The following is an 18,278-nucleotide window of genomic DNA, read 5'->3' on the forward strand; positions in this document are numbered from 1 at the left end:
TCTATCCATCACCACCAGGGGGACTGGCGGCCTTTTCTCTCTTCGTCAGTAAATCGCGGGACGAAGAAGAAGAAGAAAAGCGGAAGCGGAAGTGGTGTGTTTGTTTTGAGCCATTAGCTTCAGACCAACACGGAGACATGTCTGCTGCCGAGGACGACACCGAGCTGCGGGACCTGCTCATCCAGAACCTGGAGAACAACGGAGTCCTCAACAAGCTCAAGGTCCCGGAAACCGCTTCTAGTGCCACATCCGGCCCCGGTCCCCGGGCCGCCGGCTAGCCATGCTAGGCTAATGATAGCTTAGCTGCTAGCAACTAAGTTAAACTGTGACACAGTTAAAGTGTAGTTAACTGTCTGTAGTGCAACAGGTGTTTATATCAATGCTCTAATGACGATACACGTGTAGCTGTCCCTGGCAGCATCAGTCAGCTGATCAGTGTGTGACGCTCCCGTTTGCTCCTGCAGGCAGAGATGAGGGCAGCAGTGTTCCTGGCCATGGAGGAGCAGGACAAAGTGGAGGTGACGGTTCATCATATAAACTTATATCATATAAACTCCTCCTCACAAGTGATTTACTCTTTGTTCATCTTTTATCCTCAGAACAAAACTCTGATCAATGAAGACCTGAAGAAATGTCTCAACACCAGAGACGGTGAGTCACCACCAACCAGCGTATATAAAGACTGTATATAAAGACGATCACTGACTGTATATGAAGACGATCACTGACTGTATATGAAGACGAACACTGACTGTATATAAAGACGATCACTGACTGTATATGAAGACGATCACTGACTGTATATAAAAACGATCACTGACTGTATATGAAGACGATCACTGACTGTATATGAAGACGATCACTGACTGTATATAAAGACGATCACTGACTGTATATGAAGACGATCACTGACTGTATATGAAGACGATCAGAGACTGTATATATAGACGATCAGAGACTTTATATAAAGATGATCACTGACTGTATATAAAGACGATCACTGACTGTATATAAAGACGATCAGAGACTGTATATAGACTGTCCAGACTGTGAGTGAATGTTGTCCTCTGATGCAGGTCGACTCGTTGCCAGTCTGATCGTCGACTTCCTGCAGGTTTTTAATCTGGACTTGACCCTTGCAGTGTTTCAGCCAGAGATCAACTCAGTGAGTCTGATCTTCGTCCTGTGTTTCTGTTTGTCTTTAATCTGATTTAATTTCACAAGAATTCTACGCACTGAAAGTTTTCTCCTAAAAACTGTCACTGTATATAAAGACTCCACTTCAGCTCGTCATTGTCTCTGTCGTCTCGTGTCCGTCCGGAGTGTTAATCAAGTTCTGTGTTGTAGCTGAATGGTCTGGACGGTCGGGATGTGGTCTGCAGAGATCTGGATCTGTCGGAATCTGAGGTGAACAGGAAGTGTCCTCTGCTGCTGGAGCTGCTGAGGAGAGGACGACACCGACAACAGGCCTCCGTCTGTACCGAGGTGACTGGACCCTGACGATACACACACACATATATAAATATAAATAAAGTTATATCACAGGTATTGTGTGTAAATAAAGACAAAAACCCTGGAGTTGACATTAATAACCTTTAACCTTTAGTCCTGTTTGAACTGAAGACATTTAAAAGTCTGATCTTTATAAATATAATTTAAAAAAAGTATCTGAGTGGATGTTTTGGAACTTGTGGGGAACGTGAAGAATGTGTTCACGTTCTCCTGTTCCTTGGTGTTGTCAGAGCCTTCTCGTCTCGTCTCTCGTAGGACCCGTCCCACAGACAGATCACGAACGCCCGCAGGACGTTTGACTCTTATGACAAGGTGAGTTTTCCCAAGCCGCCTGATTACCTGTGTGTGAGTGATGTCACCGTTCTCTGGCCAATCACATGATTGCCTGTGTGTGATGTCATCGCCCCCTGCAGGACCGGAGCGGCTCGGTCTCTAAGGAGGACCTGAAGAGCGTCTTCACGGATCTGTTCCCCGGGTTGAACAAGTAGGACATATTTCATCATCATCATAAACTTTATTTATACAGTTATACACCTTTAAAAATACAGGGACAAAGAGCTTCACAAGGTTATTTAAACAACTTTGAAAGATGATTCTCGTTCTCCTAACTGCTAACAGACAACAGATAATAGCCAACAGCTAACTGGTTCTTTGATTAATTTCATTATCACAAATCTTTGACTTTCTTATAAAATAACTTTTTTTAACTTGATTAAATCAGAAATTGATCTAACTATTAACTGTTTTATTTCACTTGTCTTGATTTTAAATGAGGTTATATTATTATATCTGTTGAGAGAGGAGGTTGTTGTTGTCGTCAGGTGGAGAAAGACGAGGGGTGACGTTGTGTCCGTTACGTTGTGTCCGTTACGTTGTCTGTTGTGTCTGTGACTCTATGCAGGAACATGTTGGAGCGGTTCCTCAGTGACGAACTGCGAACCGCTGAGAGAAGCTTCATCTCTCACAGTAAGACACGTCTCAGTGACTCTGTCGCCCCCTGCTGGTGGACTCATGAGTCTCCTGCTGGTGGACTGTGTCGCCCCCTGCTGGTGGACTCATGAGTCTCCTGCTGGTGGACTCTGTCGCCCCCTGCTGGTGGACTCACGAGTCTCCTGCTGGTGGACTCTGTCGCCCCCTGCTGGTGGACTCACGAGTCTCCTTCTCTGTTTGTTCACAGCTGTAGACTTCCAGCTGTTCCTGGGGATCTACAGGCGTCTCTTCACTCAGTGCAGATCTGTGGTGAGATTCATCTGCTCCTCCACCAGGAGGTGTTCTGTCCCTCAAAGTGATGTGGTCCAGGTTTCTGATCTGACCCTCCTGGTGTGGATCAGATACAGAACTGTAGACGATGGAGGGTTTATTTGTTCGGTCTGTGTTCAGGTGCTTCAGGAGGTCAGTGAGCAGAGGAGCGACTCTCCGCCGCTCAGTAAGGTTCGTGATGTGTTTCTCATGACACCTCACGAGGCTCAAGCTTCCTGGTGATAAACCTCTGGACTTGACTTTCTCTGCGTCAGGACTCTGAGGACGTGGCGTCTCTGGGGCGAGGAGACTTCCTGCAGCCGAACCGCGAGCGCCTGGACCTGGACCTGGAGGAGGAGGACGACCTGGACGACGGAGACTCGTTCTTCGACGACCCGCTGCCCAAACCACAGAAGACGTACGGCTGGTGAGGACTCGCAAATGAACACGTCGCGTCACTCGAGCACTGATTCAACACGTGTTGGGATTTAATCCAGTTAAAATTGTCGTAACTGTTTAAACACTGGGAAACAGTTAAATCATAAACTTCATGAGTCTTATTTCAGCAGCATCGTCGTCTTAAACCTCACATCTGTCTTACAATCATGTTAATGAAGAATCTGAACAGGTCAAAGTTCATAGGTCAACACAGAGGTTGTGTGTGTTCTCTTGTTTCTTCTTCGCTGCCTGGGAAGTCGTAGTTCTCAGTTTGGAGAGAACGAGTCGTCAGAGAAGACGAATAGTCAGAGAGAGTAAGTGTCATCGGTACACACTATACACACGTCTACATTATATACACACATCTACATTATATACTCACATCTACACACATCTACACACATCTACATTATATACACACATCTATACACATCTTCACACATCTACATTATATACACACATCTACACACATCTACATTATATACACACATCTACACACATCTTCACACATCTACATTATATACACACATCTACACACATCTTCACACATCTACATTATATACACACATCTACACACATCTACATTATATACACACATCTACACACATCTACATTATATACACACATCTACATTATATACACACATCTACACACATCTTCACACATCTACACACATCTACATTATATACACACATCTTCACACATCTACATTATATACACACATCTATACACATCTTCACACATCTACATTATATACACACATCTACACACATCTACATTATATACACACATCTACATTATATACACACATCTACACACATCTTCACACATCTACACACATCTACACACATCTTCACACATCTACACACATCTACATTATATACACACATCTACACAATCTACATTATATACACACATCTACACACATCTACATTATATACACACATCTACACACATCTACACACATCTTCACAAATCTACATTATATACACACATCTACATTATATACACACATCTACACACATCTACATTATATACACACATCTACACACATCTACACACATCTGCACACATCTGCACACATCTACATTATATACACACATCTACACACATCTTCACACATCTACATTATATACACACATCTACACACATCTACATTATATACACACATCTACATTATATAAACACATCTACACACATCTTCACACATCTACACACATCTACACACATCTTCACACATCTAGACACATCTTCACACATCTACACACATCTTCACAAATCTACACACATCTACATTATATACACACATCTACACACATATACATTATATACACACATCTAGACACATCTACACACATCTTCACACATCTAGACACATCTACACACATCTTCACACATCTAGACACATCTTCACACATCTAGACCCATCTACATTATATACACACATCTACACACATCTACATTATATACACACATCTACACACCTACATTATATACACACATCTACACACATCTACATTATATACACACATCTACACACCTACATTATATACACACATCTTCACACATCTACACACATCTTCACACATCTTCACACATCTACACACATCTTCACACATCTAGACACATCTACACACATCTTCACAAATCTAGACACATCTACACACATCTACACACATCTTCACAAATCTACACACATCTTCACAAATCTACACACATCTTCACAAATCTACACACATCTTCACAAATCTACACACATCTTCACACATCTACACACATCTACACACATCTTCACACATCTAGACACATCTTCACAAATCTAGACACATCTACACACATCTTCACAAAACTAGACACATCTACACACATCTACACAGATCTAGACACATCTACACACATTTTCACAAAACTAGACACATCTACACACATCTACACACATCTTCACACATCTACACACATCTTCACAAATCTAGACACATCTACACACATCTACATTATATACACACATCTACACACCTACATTATATACACACATCTTCACACATCTACACACATCTACACACATCTAGACACATCTTCACACATCTACACACATCTTCACACATCTTCACACATCTACACACATCTACACAAATCTAGACACATCTACACACATCTACACACATCTACACACATCTACACACATCTACACACATCTACACACATCTTCACAAATCTACACACATCTACACACATCTACACAAATTTACACACATCTACACACATCTTCACAAATCTAGACACATCTTCACACATCTACACACATCTTCACAAATTTACACACATCTACACACATCTTCACAAATCTAGACACATCTACACACATCTACACACATCTTCACACATCTACACACATCTTCACATATCTACACACATCTTCACAGTTCTACACACATCTTCACACATCTAGACAGATCTACACACATCTACATTATATACACACATCTACACACATCTACATTATATACACACATCTAGACACATCTACACAAATCTAGACACATCTACACACATCTTCACAAAACTAGACACATCTACACACATCTACACACATCTACACACATCTACACACATTTTCACAAAACTAGACACATCTACACACATCTACACACATCTTCACACATCTACACACATCTTCACACATCTACACACATCTTCACAAATCTAGACACATCTTCACACATCTACACCCATCTTCACACATCTACACACATCTTCACACTTCTACACACATCTTCACAAATCTAGACACATCTTCACACATCTACACACATCTTCACACTTCTACACCCATCTTCACAAATCTAGACAGATCTACACACATCTACATTATATACACACATCTACACACATCTACATTATATACACACATCTAGACACATCTACATTATATACACACATCTACACACATCTTCACACATCTACACTCATCTACACACATCTTCACACATCTACACACATCTTCACACATCTAGACACATCTACACACATCTACACACATCTACACACATCTTCACACATCTTCACACATCTACACACATCTACACACATCTTCACACATCTACACACATCTACATTATATACACACATCTACACACATCTACATTATATACACACATCTACACACCTACATTATATACACACATCTACACACATCTACATTATATACACACATCTACACACCTACATTATATACACACATCTTCACACATCTACACACATCTTCACACATCTACACACATCTTCACACATCTAGACACATCTACACACATCTTCACAAATCTAGACACATCTTCACACATCTACACAAATCTACACACATCTTCACAAATCTAGACACATCTTCACACATCTACACACATCTTCACAAATCTAGACACATCTACACACATCTTCACAAATCTAGACACATCTACACACATCTTCACAAATCTAGACACATCTTCACACATCTACACAAATCTACACACATCTTCACAAATCTAGACACATCTTCACACATCTACACACATCTTCACACATCTAGACACATCTACACACATCTTCACAAATCTAGACACATCTTCACACATCTACACACATCTACACACATCTTCACAAATCTACACACATCTTCACAAATCTAGACACATCTTCACACATCTACACACATCTTCACAAATCTACACACATCTACACACATCTTCACAAATCTACACACATCTACACACATCTTCACAAATCTAGACACATCTACACACATCTACACACATCTTCACACATCTACACACATCTACACACATCTTCACACATCTACACACATCTTCACACATCTACACACATCTTCACACATCTACACACATCTACACACATCTTCACAAATCTAGACACATCTACACACATCTAGACACATCTACACACATCTTCACACATCTAGACACATCTACACACATCTAGACACATCTACACACTTCGACGACGACGACGCATGTTCTCCTTCAGTTGACCTTCAGTCTGAACTGTGATGACATCAGTGGGTGTGTCATCATCGTCCTCACCTTCTATGATTACCGTGGAAACGCAGACTGGTTGTCATGGCATCGAGGTTCCTGAGTGGAACTGGCTGTAGAACCAGAGATGACATGATGGAAACACTCTGTCCTTCCTCTTGTTTTTCAAACCTAATAAAATCAGATGTCACGTTTCCCTCATGTCCAGAAAATAAAAAGTTACCTTGTGTCTGTCTCCAGGAAGGCGGAGGCGTCCGGGGCCAGAGGGAGTCCAGCAGGGTCCCTGTCCGAGGCCCTGACCCCCGGAGGAGGAGGAGGAGCGTCGGAGCAGAGCCACAGCAGGAACAACGGTCGGTCAGGTTCCAAACGTCAGGAAGTCGTGTCCTGTTTCCTCCTTCAGTCTGAGGGGTTAAAGGTCAAAGTGATTTCTTCTCTTCCTGCAGTGGCATCGAACTCCAGAGAGTCGAAGGTCGTGAACGACAGAACTGGATCTCTGCATTTAGGTACGACTCAGACCATCTCAACTGAGCCCAGATCTGAGGATCCAGATCTGAGGATCCAGATCTGAGGATCCCGATCTGAGGATCCCGATGAGTCATGAATCTGAACCTGTTGATTTTGTTTCACTAGATGAAGACGTTGAATATGATGACGACTTCAACAGGTGAGACTGAAACTCACTCTTCAAACTGAAAAGATAAAAATACAAACAAGTTTCATTTACGATTAATCTTCTTGCATTATTTCACTGATTTAATTTCATCTTTGAGTGTTTTTTTCACACATAACAGAGAACATGAAACTAATACAGTGAGATGAAAGTGATGATATATGAATCTATATATGAATCTATGTTTTCAGTCATCGCTCCGACGTGTCGAGGAGCGAGCTAAGTATCGGCGAGGAGATCGAAGGACCCGACAGCAGCGACAAGGTGATGACACCCGAGCTTCAGTCTGCACTTCACGTCCCAACGTTCCACTAAACCTGGTCTCATGTCTGATGTCTCATGACTCATGTCTCCTCTCTCCTCTTTCCTGTCTCCTCTGTCCTCTTTTCTCTCTCCTCTGTCCTCTGTCCTGTCTCCTCTGTCCTCTGTCCTGTCTCCTCTGTCCTCTGTCCTCTCTCATCTGTCCTGTCTCTTCTGTCCTGTCTCCTCTGTCCTGTCTCCTCTGTCCTCTGTCCTCTGTCCTCTCTCTTCTGTCCTGTCTCCTCTGTCCTGTCTCCTCTGTCCTGTCTCCTCTGTCCTGTCTCCTCTGTCCTCTCTCATCTGTCCTGTCTCCTCTGTCCTCTCTCCTCTGTCCTCTCTCTTCTGTCCTGTCTCCTCTGTCCTGTCTCCTCTGTCCTGTCTCCTCTGTCCTCTCTCATCTGTCCTCTCTCTTCTGTCCTGTCTCCTCTGTCCTCTCTCTTCTGTCCTGTCTCCTCTGTCCTGTCTCATCTGTCCTCTCTCTTCTGTCCTGTCTCCTCTGTCCTCTGTCCTCTGTCCTGTCTCCTCTTTCCTCTCTCCTCTGTCCTGTCTCCTCTGTCCTGTCTCCTCTGTCCTCTCTCTTCTGTCCTGTCTCCTCTGTCCTCTCTCATATGTCCTGTCTCCTCTGTCCTCTCTCATCTGTCCTCTCTCTTCTGTCCTGTCTCCTCTGTCCTCTCTCCTCTGTCCTGTCTCCTCTGTCCTCTCTCATCTGTCCTGTCTCCTCTGTCCTCTCTCCTCTGTCCTCTCTCTTCTGTCCTGTCTCCTCTGTCCTCTCTCATCTGTCCTGTCTCCTCTGTCCTGTCTCTTCTGTCCTGTCTCCTCTGTCCTGTCTCCTCTGTCCTCTCTCATCTGTCCTGTCTCCTCTGTCCTGTCTCCTCTGTCCTGTCTCCTCTGTCCTCTCTCTTCTGTCCTGTCTCCTCTGTCCTGTCTCATCTGTCCTCTCTCTTCTGTCCTGTCTCCTCTGTCCTCTCTCCTCTGTCCTGTCTCCTCTGTCCTCTCTCCTCTGTCCTGTCTCCTCTGTCCTCTCTCCTCTGTCCTCTGTCCTGTCTCCTCTGTCCTCTCTCCTCTGTCGTCTCTCCTCTGTCCTGTCTCCTCTGTCCACTCTCATCTGTCCTCTGTCCTCTGTCCTGTCTCCTCTGTCCTCTGTCCTGTCTCCTCTGTCCTCTCTACTCTGTCCTGTCTCCTCTGTCGTCTCTCCTCTGTCGTCTCTCCTCTGTCCTCTCTCCTCTGTCGTCTCTCCTCTGTCCTGTCTCCTCTGTCCTGTCTCCTCTGTCCTCTGTCCTGTCTCCTCTGTCCTGTCTCCTCTTTCCTCTGTCCTGTCTCCTCTTTCCTCTCTCCTCTGTCGTCTCTCCTCTGTCCTGTCTCCTCTGTCCTGTCTCCTCTGTCGTCTCTCCTCTGTCCTGTCTCCTCTGTCCTGTCTCCTCTGTCCTCTGTCCTCTGTCCTGTCTCCTCTGTCCTCTGTCCTGTCTCCTCTGTCCTCTCTCCTCTCTCATCTGTCCTGTCTCCCCTCTGCAGTTGGATGAAACCACTCAGGACTTGAGCGTCTCGCAGCTCAGTCTCTCTCATGGAGCCGACTACATGGAGGAGGTGGCCTGACTCCCAGCATGCATCACTCTGCGCTCTCCCATCATGCACCTCTTTGTGTCTGTATTTAAGTTTCACTAGAAAAATAAATATATTTGTATCGACCGATTGTTCTTCTGCAGATTTATTCAGATAATTATCTCCAACAGTTGGACGTGAACCTGTAGTGTCTCCTCTGTCCTCTGTCCTCTCTCCTCTGTCCTCTCACCTCTGTCCTCTGACCTCTGTCCTGTCTCCTCTGTCCTCTCTCCTCTGTCCTCTCTCATCTGTCCTGTCTCCTCTGTCCTCTGTCCTCTCTCATCTGTCCTGTCTCTTCTGTCCTGTCTCCTCTGTCCTGTCTCCTCTGTCCTCTGTCCTCTCTCTTCTGTCCTGTCTCCTCTGTCCTGTCTCCTCTGTCCTGTCTCCTCTGTCCTGTCTCCTCTGTCCTCTCTCATCTGTCCTGTCTCCTCTGTCCTCTCTCCTCTGTCCTCTCTCTTCTGTCCTGTCTCCTCTGTCCTGTCTCCTCTGTCCTGTCTCCTCTGTCCTCTCTCCTCTGTCCTCTCTCTTCTGTCCTGTCTCCTCTGTCCTGTCTCCTCTGTCCTGTCTCCTCTTTCCTCTGTCCTGTCTCCTCTTTCCTCTCTCCTCTGTCCTGTCTCCTCTGTCCTGTCTCCTCTGTCCTCTGTCCTCTGTCCTGTCTCCTCTGTCCTCTGTCCTGTCTCCTCTGTCCTCTCTCCTCTCTCATCTGTCCTGTCTCCCCTCTGCAGTTGGATGAAACCACTCAGGACTTGAGCGTCTCGCAGCTCAGTCTCTCTCATGGAGCCGACTACATGGAGGAGGTGGCCTGACTCCCAGCATGCATCACTCTGCGCTCTCCCATCATGCACCTCTTTGTGTCTGTATTTATGTTTCACTAGAAAAATAAATATATTTGTATCGACCGATTGTTCTTCTGCAGATTTATTCAGATAATTATCTCCAACAGTTGGACGTGAACCTGTAGTGTCTCCTCTGTCCTCTGTCCTCTCTCCTCTGTCCTCTCACCTCTGTCCTCTGACCTCTGTCCTGTCTCCTCTGTCCTCTCTCATCTGTCCTGTCTCCTCTGTCCTCTGTCCTGTCTCCTCTGTCCTGTCTCCTCTGTCCTCTGTCCTGTCTCCTCTGTCCTCTCTCCTCTGTCCTCTCTCATCTGTCCTCTGTCCTGTCTCCTCTGTCCTGTCTCCTCTGTCCTCTGTCCTGTCTCCTCTGTCCTCTGTCCTGTCTCCTCTGTCCTCTGTCCTCTGTCCTGTCTCCTCTGTCCTCTGTCCTGTCTCCTCTGTCCTCTCTCCTCTCTCATCTGTCCTGTCTCCCCTCTGCAGTTGGATGAAACCACTCAGGACTTGAGCGTCTCGCAGCTCAGTCTCTCTCATGGAGCCGACTACATGGAGGAGGTGGCCTGACTCCCAGCATGCATCACTCTGCGCTCTCCCATCATGCACCTCTTTGTGTCTGTATTTAAGTTTCACTAGAAAAATAAATATATTTGTATCGACCGATTGTTCTTCTGCAGATTTATTCAGATAATTATCTCCAACAGTTGGACGTGAACCTGTAGTGTCTCCTCTGTCCTCTGTCCTCTCTCCTCTGTCCTCTCACCTCTGTCCTCTGACCTCTGTCCTGTCTCCTCTGTCCTCTCTTCTCACTCCTCTGTCCTGTCTTGTTTCACTCGTTTCTTATTTGTCCCCATGAACCTGTTCGACCTGAAAAACCACCTGTAACGTCACAGTAACTTTAACCAGTAAAAACACTCACACTCACAAACAATCATATAACAGTGTAGTGCTCAAAGATACAATACAACACTGAACACAACTATAATAATCATAATAATAATAATACATTTCATTTCTAGAGCACTTTTCATTGCTTAAAGCAACCTCAAAGTGCTACAGAGTAAAAACAAGATAAAAATTATTATTTTAAAAAATGAATAAAAACTGATAAACATCGCCGCCACCTGAAGACGAGAGCAAAACAACCTGCTGAACCAGAGAGGAAGTCCACACATACACACTCACACTGACTCACACACACTCTCACATACACACTCTCACATACACACTCTCACACACAAACACACACACACACTCTCACACACTCACTCTCACACACACACACACACACACACACACACACTCTCACACACTCACTCTCACTCACTCTCACACACACACACACACACACACACTCAAACACACATACACACACACACACTAACACACACACACACACACACTCACACACACACTCTCACACACACACACTCAAGCACTCACTCACACACACTCACACACACACACTCAAGCACTCACTCACACACACTCACACACTAACACACACACACACTCTCACACACACACACACACTCAAGCACTCACTCACACACACACACACTCACACACTAACACACACACACACTCAAGCACTCACTCACACACACACACACACACACTCTCTCTCTTCACTTCACTTCAGTGTCAGTGTGCTGCAGCCGCCTCCACCTGTACGAGCGACAGACGAACCAGCATCAAACATGTGAGTTCTTTTATTTCTCGTTTCCACTTTAGCTCAAGGTTCAGTTTCTTTCTGTTTCATTTCAATCTGAAGTCGTGAGAACAGTTCATGATCAGCCACGTGACATAAGAACTAAATATATAACCACGGATGAAAGGTTCTTATATGTCTTGTTCTTGTTATGTAGTATTTTACTTTTACATTGTAAAATGACTACGTTCTCCACCTTGACACTAAGAGTCTGTTGGCTGGTGTTGTCCACCTGTCGGGAGACGTTCAGACGTTGTCCACCTGTCGGGAGACGTTCAGACGTTGTCCACCTGTCGGGAGACGTTCAGACGTTGTCCACCTGTCGGGAGACGTTCAGACGTTGTCCACCTGTCGGGAGACGTTCAGACGTTGTCCACCTGTCGGGACACGTTCAGACGTTGTCCACCTGTCGGGAGACGTTCAGACGTTGTCCACCTGTCGGGACACGTTCAGACGTTGTCCACCTGTCGGGAGACGTTCAGACGTTGTCCACCTGTCGGGAGACGTTCAGACGTTGTCCACCTGTCGGGACACGTTCAGACGTTGTCCACCTGTCGGGAGGTTTGTTGACATTTGAAGTGAGGGAAGTCGACGTCCATCTTGTGTCCAACATGAAGAAGTTCAGAGGAGGAACAAGATGCGTTTGAGGAACTATTAACTACTTAACAAAACATCAGAAATATATACATGTGTGTATATATATATATATATATATACATGTATATAAAGACGATCAGTGACTGCATATAAAGACATTTAGTTTCTTCAGATAAATGAATATATTCTGTCAGAAGAGTAAATCTTCTTCCTGTTCTGATGAGACCTGAGAGTCGATTCTGATGTAAACCACATGTTAAATATGAAATGGGTCACTGGGTGTTTCGGCCTCTTTCTCTGCAAACTTCCTCCCGTTGATCCGGCGCTCGCGCGTTCAGTCGACCACATGTGGAACACGTTCACCTAAGAACTCTCAGAAACGACATTAGTGCCAGTTTCACCTCATTTACATTCTGCATCAGACGAGAGAACCGGTTCTCTTCTGTCCTGTTGGATGAACTTCACTTCCTAGTAGACGACAGTTTGTCTGTTTTCTCCAAAGATCAAATCAATGTTGAATATTGACTGTTTGTGATTCTTCTGGTTTGACTGAAGAGCAGACGTCAGTCGACTCATCTCGTGTTTTTCCACTTTCCTTCATCAGAAGCTTCGTCTCTTACGACGCGTCGACGCCGTTCGACCCGTCGAGTCGAGTCTGATGTTCTCTCTGTTCTTTGTTTCCAGCAGAAGAACGAGAACATGGAGTTCTCCGAGGACGACTCAATGCTCAACCAATCGGATTACGATTACGATTACGACGTGGTCACGCCTTGTTCTTACCAGAACAACCACAGCGTGGCGCTGGTGGTCGGCCAGTATGTCCACTCCGTCATCTTCGTCCTGGGCTTCTTGGGGAACAGCCTGGTGATCGTCACCTACGCCTTCTACAAGAGGACCAAGTCCATGACCGACGTCTACCTGCTCAACGTGGCCGTCGCCGACCTGCTGTTCGTGTTGTCACTGCCGCTCATCGTCTACAACGAGCTGTGGTCGTGGCCGATGGGGCCGGTGGCCTGCAAGCTGCTGCGCGGCTCCTACAGCGTCAACCTGTACAGCGGCATGTTGCTGCTCGCCTGCATCAGCGCCGACCGCTACATCGCCATCGTCCAGGCCCGCCGCAGCTTCCGACTGCGCTCGCTGGCCTACAGCCGCCTCATCTGCGCCCTCGTCTGGACCTTTGCCTTCCTGCTGTCCGTCCCCACCTTCTACTTCTACAACTGGTACGAGCCGTCGCACACCCGGGACTCCTTCCTGTACGAGAGAGAGGAGAGGAATCGGACCTTCACCCGGGACGCCTTCCCGTACGAGGGAGAGGAGAGGAATCGGACCTTCACCCGGGACGCCTTCCCGTACGAGGGAGAGGAGAGGAATCGGACCTTCACCCGGGACGCCTTCCCGTACGAGGGCCAGGAGGCGAATGGGAGCTCCAGGTCTCCACACTACGTCTGTGAGTTCAGTTTCATGGACGACGACGCGGCCAGGACGACCAAGGTGGCCGTCCCCAGCACCCAGCTCGCCGTGGGCTTCTTCCTGCCACTGCTCGTCATGATCTCCTGCTACAGTGCCATCGTCGTCACCCTGCTGAGGGCCAGGAACTTCCAGCGGCACAGGGCGGTGCGGGTGGTGCTGGCCGTGGTGGCGGTGTTCCTCGTCTGCCACCTGCCCTACAACGTTGCGTTGTTCCACGACACCGTCAGCATGTTCCAGCAGCAGACGTGCGAGGCGTCGGACGCCCTGCAGGTCGCCAAGACGGTGACGCAGACCGTGGCCTACCTGCACTGCTGCCTGAACCCGGTGCTCTACGCCTTCGTCGGGGTGAAGTTCAGGAACCACTTCCTGCGGATCGTCCAGGACTTGTGGTGTCTGGGTAAGAGGTACATCGCCCCGCGACGCTTTTCCAGGGTCACGTCCGAGGTTTACGTGTCCCCGCGCCGCTCAGTGGACGGGTCCAACGACAACGGCTCGTCCTTCACCATGTGAAGGACGAGGTCAGAAGAACCTTCCTGTCAGCGCCCTGGTGGTTCTCAGACCAGGATCCAACTCAAACCTCCGTCTGAAGTTTATTAATGTTTCTTTGTCTTCGTGGTTTCAGATCGTTTAATGATGTTTAATAATCAATCATCATCATCTTTAACAACCTTCACAATAAGATACGATACAGAAAGAAATAAGTGAATGAAACATTAAAATTATCTTTAGTTTTCTGTGGGATTCTTTCAACCTCTCGTTCTCTATGATATTTGAGTTGTGACTTTTTTTCTTTATGATCTTGAGCGTCACAGATTCTATCTTCAGATTTCAGAATAAAAGTTTGTTTTAACACCGAGAAGATTTTATTTACAACGCACAGAAAGATTCAGTCGACACTTGTCTCATGACCCGAGTCTGGAGGAGGAGGAGGAAGAGAGAGGAAGAGAGAAGAGGAGGAGGAGGAAGAGAAGAGAGGAGGAGGAAGAGAAGAGAGAAGAGAGGAGGAGGAGGAAGAGAGGAAGAGAAGAGAGGAGGAGGAGGAAGAGAGGAAGAGAGAAGAGGAGGAGGAGGAGGAAGAGAGAGGACGAGAGAAGAGGAGGAGGAAGAGGAAGAGAGAGGACGAGAGAAGAGGAGGAGGAAGAGGAGGAAGAGAGGAAGAGAGAAGAGAAGAGAGGAGGAGGAAGAGAGAGGACGAGAGAAGAGGAGGAGGAGGAAGAGAGGAAGAGAAGAGAGGAGGAAGAGAAGAGAGGAGAGAGGAGGAGGAGGAAGAGAGGATGAGAGAAGAGGAGGAGGAAGAGGAGGAAGAGAGGAAGAGAGAAGAGAAGAGAGGAGGAGGAAGAGAGAAGAGGAGGAGGAAGAGAGGAAGAGAGAAGAGGAGGAAGAGAGAAGAGGAGGAGAGGAAGTTTTCTCTGAGCGACAGCATGAAAATATCTCATGTTTTTACATGACACTTTATTTTTCAGCTTATTTCCTGTAAACTTTCTTCATCATTTCATCATGATGAGTCTGAGTGAAGCTGATGATGCAGCAGCTCGGTGACAAACAGGAAGTGTGTGTGTGCGTGTGCGTGTGCGTGTGTGTGCGCGTGGATGCGTTTACAGTTAAACTGCAGATGAAATGTGTCTGTTCAATCAAAACACACACACACAAACACACACTCACACACACAAAAAGGCACCGAAATGAGCTGAGGATGAAGAGGAGGAGGATGAGGAAAATGATGAAGACGATGAGGAAGAGGAGGATGAAGAATACGAGGGGGAAGAGGAGGATGAAGAATACGATGAGGAAAAGGATGAAGAGGATGAGGAAGAGGAGGATGAAGAGGAGGATGAAGAATACGATGAGGAAAAGGATGAAGAGGAGGATGACGAATACGATGAGGAAGAGGAGCATGAGGAAAAGGATGAAGACGATGAGGAAGAGGAGCATGAGGATGAAGGCAGCTCCATGTGTTTTTCTCTTCACACTCTTGGTCCCGGTCCAGGACCAGGGGCGTGTCTCTATTCGTCCCGGTCCAGCGACAGGACGAAGGGCACCAGGGCTCCTCTGGCCTCTGCGGGGGGGGGCAGCACCTCGGGCCCGAACCCCTCGCGCTCCTCCCGCACCTCGAACTGCAGCGTGTGGCTCCGGTTGACGCAGTAGATCCGCTCCCCGAGCACCGCGCAGCGGAACGGCCGCGGGTTCTCCAGCGGGAAGGACGCGCCGCCGTGCCACGCCTTCGCCGCCGTGTTGTACTTGTACACGCTCACTCCCGCGCGCTCCCGGTCCACGTCGAAGCGGTACACGAGGCTGCGGTGCGCCACCATGTCCGTGGACCGCCGCCGGCTCTCGTTGAACGGACACTCCTCCCACTCGTCCCGGCGGGAGTCGTAGCGCAGCAGGCGGTAGAAGAGCGAGCCGCCGGACACGAACAGCTCCCCGCCGCAGGACGTCGCCTCGTGCGCAACGGCGAAGGAGCCTCTGGGCAGCGGCGCCACCGGAGCCCAGCGGTCCACGCGCGGGTCGTAGCGCTCCACCGTGAACAGACACTCGCCCCCGATGGCGTACAGGTGTCCGTCCATGGAGACCAGCCGCAGCTGGCAGCGGGGCTGGCTCAGCGGCCGGACCTGGCTCCAGAGGCCGGTCAGCGGGTTGTAGCAGAAGACCCGGTCCGACGCCTTGGAGCGGCCGTCCCCGTGCGCCCTGATCCCGCCCGCCACGAACAGGTAGTTGTACATGGTGCACATGCCGGAGCCTTTAGCCGGGACGTCCTCCGGCAGGCGGGTCAGCACCTCCCACCGCCGAGTGTCCGGGTGGAGGCAGAACACCCGGCGGTGCTCGGGGTCCTCCGGGGCGGGCGGCTGCGGGCTCTGCGGCCGGCTGCTCTCTCGGCTGCCGCCGCGGTCGGACGCGTCGCTGCTCTCGGCCACCGCCAGCACCTTGGTCCCCTCCATCCTGCGGGCCAGGATGAGCTCCCGCTCCGCCGCCGTCAGTCGGCCGAACACGGCGGGGGTCCGCAGCACCTGCAGGTAGTGGCGGCTCATGAAGCCGAGCGCCCGCCGCCGCGCGCCCTCCGCGCCGTCGCGCTTCGCTCGCGTCAGAATGTCGAAGCAGTTTTCTGCGCTGATCTGTGGCGACTCGGTCCCGGCACCGGCCTCCATCTGGACCCGACTCGTCCTGTCCTCCTTCCTCGCCTCGTCCTGCGGGGCGCGCTGGCTGCTGGCGGCGGGGGGCCGGGGGGCCGGGGTCTCCGAGCCTCCGCCCCTGTGACAGAACCACCGCGACGGTTCTTCACGTTCTGATCAGAACCATCGGTCCGAACGACGCAGCGCGTCATTCACTTCCTGTTTGATCATCACATGGAGAATCACGAAGAAAAGAAAGGAATCACACACTAATACCATCATTAATAACTGATAAATAATAATGACAACGACAATATTCATATAAAACTTCAAGGAAAAATGTGCAGATATGAAACATCAGAACACATGAACAATAACCATGTGAATAATAATAAGAATAATAAACTCTTCAGACAAAGTGTGAAGATGAATATTTTGATAAAAGGACAAAGTGAAGCGGAGGCAGATTTTACCAGGAAACTGTTTAAATGATTTAACAGATAAAACAAAAGAATCTTTCACTCGTGATCGTGAGGATCGATCCTGAAGGTTCAGTGATCAGACGAGGGTTCAACCAACAGCGCCACCTGCTGGAGAAACGTCTGGATCACATGAACCGGCTGCTTCTGAAAAGTCAAAGATCAGCCAGAGGAGATGATGATGATGATGATGATGATGATGATGATGATGATGCTCCACGTTATACGTAACAGGTTTATGAGTTGCTAACGGATAATTGTACACAGAGTTGCATATATTCACACATATCACACATTGAGA

The 18,278-nt window shown here is 47.8% G+C and overlaps 3 protein-coding genes and 1 long non-coding RNA gene across 7 annotated transcripts; 3 read left to right on the forward strand and 1 right to left on the reverse strand.

Moving 5' to 3' along the window:
- Positions 1-7: 7 nt before the first annotated feature.
- cep43 (centrosomal protein 43) lies at positions 8-9,873 on the forward strand. 2 transcript variants are annotated; one of them, XM_035617272.2, is made up of 17 exons: positions 8-221; positions 465-518; positions 600-651; positions 1,077-1,165; positions 1,348-1,485; positions 1,768-1,824; positions 1,926-1,996; positions 2,414-2,478; positions 2,690-2,751; positions 2,893-2,943; positions 3,027-3,178; positions 3,447-3,503; positions 7,458-7,567; positions 7,661-7,720; positions 7,848-7,881; positions 8,079-8,151; positions 9,700-9,873. In XM_035617272.2, the coding sequence occupies exons 1-17, from the start codon at positions 138-140 to the stop codon at positions 9,778-9,780; spliced, it is 1,290 nt and encodes a 429-aa protein (XP_035473165.2). In that variant the 5' UTR covers positions 8-137; the 3' UTR covers positions 9,781-9,873. The 2 variants fall into 2 exon arrangements, with proteins under 2 accessions (XP_035473165.2, XP_047184559.1); XM_047328603.1 differs by lacking the exon at positions 3,447-3,503 and having other exon boundaries at positions 54-221.
- Positions 9,874-10,380: 507 nt separating this feature from the next.
- On the forward strand, positions 10,381-11,273 carry LOC124849588. The gene is made up of 2 exons (XR_007030078.1): positions 10,381-10,639; positions 11,100-11,273. It is a non-coding gene; the product is annotated as an uncharacterized LOC124849588 (long non-coding RNA).
- Positions 11,274-12,127: 854 nt separating this feature from the next.
- ccr6a (chemokine (C-C motif) receptor 6a) lies at positions 12,128-15,245 on the forward strand. Of its 3 annotated transcripts, XM_047328604.1 has the most exons (3): positions 12,128-12,315; positions 13,606-14,187; positions 14,236-15,245. In XM_047328604.1, the coding sequence occupies exons 2-3, from the start codon at positions 13,621-13,623 to the stop codon at positions 14,899-14,901; spliced, it is 1,233 nt and encodes a 410-aa protein (XP_047184560.1). In that variant the 5' UTR covers positions 12,128-12,315; positions 13,606-13,620; the 3' UTR covers positions 14,902-15,245. The 3 variants fall into 3 exon arrangements, with proteins under 3 accessions (XP_047184560.1, XP_035473161.2, XP_035473162.2); XM_035617268.2 differs by having other exon boundaries at positions 13,606-15,245; XM_035617269.2 differs by having other exon boundaries at positions 13,609-15,245.
- Positions 15,246-16,233: 988 nt separating this feature from the next.
- On the reverse strand, positions 16,234-17,714 carry LOC118289990 (kelch repeat and BTB domain-containing protein 11-like). Its single transcript, XM_035617296.2, has one exon. The coding sequence runs from the start codon at positions 17,532-17,534 to the stop codon at positions 16,395-16,397; it is 1,140 nt and encodes a 379-aa protein (XP_035473189.1). The 5' UTR covers positions 17,535-17,714; the 3' UTR covers positions 16,234-16,394.
- Between the last annotated feature and the right edge of the window lie 564 nt (positions 17,715-18,278).

The sequence above is a fragment of the Scophthalmus maximus genome, chromosome 18 (genome assembly GCF_022379125.1).
Source record: "Scophthalmus maximus strain ysfricsl-2021 chromosome 18, ASM2237912v1, whole genome shotgun sequence".
Taxonomy (NCBI): Eukaryota; Metazoa; Chordata; class Actinopteri; order Pleuronectiformes; family Scophthalmidae; genus Scophthalmus; species Scophthalmus maximus.